General features: G+C 17.5%; 1 protein-coding gene across 1 annotated transcript; it reads left to right on the forward strand.

Moving 5' to 3' along the window:
* Positions 1–55: 55 nt before the first annotated feature.
* Positions 56–847, forward strand: LOC143378259 (uncharacterized). The gene has a single exon (XM_076830003.1). It carries the CDS (start codon positions 56–58, stop codon positions 845–847), a length of 792 nt encoding a protein of 263 aa, XP_076686118.1.
* The last annotated feature ends 2,415 nt before the right edge of the window (positions 848–3,262 follow it).

The following is a 3,262-nucleotide window of genomic DNA, read 5'->3' on the forward strand; positions in this document are numbered from 1 at the left end:
GGGTGTATGTCTTTCACAGAAGGCTTACATAAAGAACATACTAAAACAATACAATATGATCGAATGCCGGGGAGCCACTACTCCATTGGAACCGGGAGCAAAGATTTCCAAAGAGGATAGTCCAAAAACTCAAGTGGAATGGGAGAAGATGTCGGAAGTACCTTATAGGAGATTAATTGGATCGCTAATGTATTTGGCGTTGAGTACCAGGCCAGACTTGTTGTACGCGGTAACAAAGTTATCACAGTATAACACTGACCCAGGAGAAACACATTGGCACCAAGCGAAGCATGTATTGCGGTACTTGAACAAGACTGCAGAGTATGGATTAACATACGAAAGAAACGAAGAACCGAGGATAAAAATATATTGCGACGCAGACTGGGCAAGCGATATCGATAATAGGCATTCTTTTTCGGGGATGGTCATGAAATTAGGAAGAATTACCGTCCAATGGTACTCATCAAAACAAAGGAGCATATCGACTTCCACGATGGAGGCTGAATACATTGCATTGGCGCGAGGGGCCAAAGAAGCTATATGGGTACGCATGGTATTGAAAGAGCTAGATTTGTTTGTTTTTTTGGTTTCAGATAGCATCGAAATGTATTGCGATAATAGAGCAGCCATAGACTACTCTAAGAACAGAATGGAGAATAACAAAACCAAACATATAGACATCGCGTACCATATTGTGAGGGAAATGGTCGAGGAAAACGAGATAAGAGTCATTTATGTCGCTACGAATGAGAACCCAGCAGATGTTATGACGAAAGGGCTGAAGCAATTGGCCCATAAACGCGGTACCGAAAGTTTAGGACTGGATGTCGCAAAAGTGGGGGATTGAAGAGGGTCGGCCTCAATCCATCCTTTTACGTTTCAAATCGAGCCGCGCGACACAGAATACGTAACGTCCGCTTGGAAGAGCCTAGAAAGATCGACAGCCTTTATCTGTTGATCGTAGCGTACTCTGATACGTCACTTCCGCCTTTTTATACACCATGTGTCAGCCCACGGTGCTCTTGCGATTAGCACAAATCAGTATTACATCTAAACCTTTATTCTATTACATTGTAACAGTTCCTTCTTAAATATACATAATCATTGCGATCCCATCCACAAAAAATAAAAAACGTATAAGAAAATTATTTTTTTTTTAAATTTTAAAATTTAAAAAAAAATAAAAGAAAAGAAAAATAAAATTAAAATTTTATTATAATTTAAAAAAAATTAAAATAAAAAATATAAAAATGAACAAAATTAATAAATAATTAAAAAAAAATTATAAAAATTAAATTTTTTTTTTTAAATTTTAAAAAATTGAGAGAAAAATAAAAAATAAAGAATTTTTTTAAAAATTATGTTAAAAAATTAAAACAAAATTTAAAAACAAAATTTAAAAATAAAAAAAAAATTAAATAATTTAAGATATAAAAAAAATAAAAAATTTTTAAAAAATATAAAAAGTTTTTTAAAAAAAATTAAAAAATTTAAAAAAAAAATTTAAAAAATTAAGAAAAAAATTTAAAAACAAATAAAAAATGAAAAAAAAATTGTTAAAAAATTAAAACAAATTTTTAAAAAAAAATTTTTAGATAATTTAAAAGACAAATTTAAAAATTTAAAACAAAATTTAAAATATAAAAAAAAATTTTTAAAATAAAAATTTTTTAAAAAATTTAAAAAAAAATAAAAAAATTAAGAAAAAAATTTAAAAAACTTAAATAAAAAAAATTTTAAATTGTTAAAAAATTCAAACAAAATTTAAAAAAAAAATTTAAAAAATTTTTAAAAAATTAAAAAAAAAATTAAAACAAAATTTTTTTTTATTTTTTAAAAAATTTAAAAAAATTTAAACAAATTTTTAAAAAAAATTTTATATTTTTTTAATTTAATAAATATTTAGAACAAGAATTAAAGGAAAATTAAATATAAATTTATTTTTTAAAAAAATTCTTTAAAATATTAAAAAAAAATTAAAATAAATAATATAAATAAAGAAAAAAATTAATAAATAATTTTTAAAAAAAAATTTAAAATTTGAAAGAAAATAAAAAACAAAGAAATTTTTTTTAAAAAATAAAAATAATTTTAAAAAAAATTTAAAAAAAATTTTAAAAATTAAAAAAAACTTTTGAAAAAAAAAACTTTTGAAAAATTAAAAAAAACTTTTGAAAATTTAAAAAAAATGAAAAAAAACTTTTTAAATTTTTTTTAAATAATTAATAAATATTTAAAAAAAATAAATAAAAAAATAAATAAAAAAAAATAAAAAATTAAAATAAAAATATATTTTTTTTAAATTAAAAAAAATTAAAAAAAAATTTAAATAAGAAAATTTTAATAAATTTTAAAATATAAAAATAAATGAAAAAATTTAAAAATTAAAAAAAATATAAAAAATTTTTAAAAAAAATTTTAAAATTTAAAAAATTTTAAAAATTTAAAATATAAAAAAAATTAATAAAAAATTTTAAAAAAATATAAAAAGTTTTTTTAAAAAAATTTAAAAAATTTTTTAAAAAATTTTTAAAAATTAAGAAAAAATTTTTAAAAACATAAATAAAAAATTAAAAATAATATTGTCAAAAAATTAAAACAAATTTTTTTAAATTTTTTTTTCAGATAATTTAAAAAACAAATTTAAAAATTTAAAACAAAATTTAAAATATAAAAAATTTTTAAAATTTAAAAAAAAATAAAAAAAATTAAGAAAAAAAATTTAAAAACATAAATAAAAAATTAAAAATAAAATTGTCAAAAAATTAAAACAAATTTTTTTAAAATTTTTTTTCAGATAATTTAAAAAACAAATTTAAAAATTTAAAACAAAATTTAAAATATAAAAAAATTTTAAAAATTTAAAAAAAAATAAAAAAAATTAAGAAAAAAAATTTAAAAAACAAAAATAAAAAAAAATTTTAAATTGTTAAAAAATTAAAACAAAATTTAAAAAAAAATTTTAAAAAATTTTTAAAAATTAAAAAAAAATTATAAGAAAATTAAAACAAAATTTTAAAAGAATTGAAAAAATGAAAAAAATAAAATAAAAGAAAAATAAAAATAAAATTTTATTTTAATTTAAAAAAAATTAAAATAAATAATATAAAAAAGATCAAAATTAATAAATAATTAAAAAAAATTTTAAAAATTAAAATTTTTTTTTAAATTTTAAAAAATTGAGAGAACAAATAAAAAATAAAGAATTTTTTTAAAAATTATGTTAAAAAATTAAAACAAAATTAAAAAAAAAAATTTAAAA

Source organism: Andrena cerasifolii, unplaced genomic scaffold (genome assembly GCF_050908995.1).
Source record: "Andrena cerasifolii isolate SP2316 unplaced genomic scaffold, iyAndCera1_principal scaffold1845, whole genome shotgun sequence".
In the NCBI taxonomy this organism is placed as follows: domain Eukaryota; kingdom Metazoa; phylum Arthropoda; class Insecta; order Hymenoptera; family Andrenidae; genus Andrena; species Andrena cerasifolii.

Bases quoted from the DNA above. Each gene is read 5' to 3' on its own strand.
- LOC143378259 (XM_076830003.1), top strand. From the start codon at position 56: ATGATCGAATGCCGGGGAGCCACTACTCCATTGGAACCGGGAGCAAAG.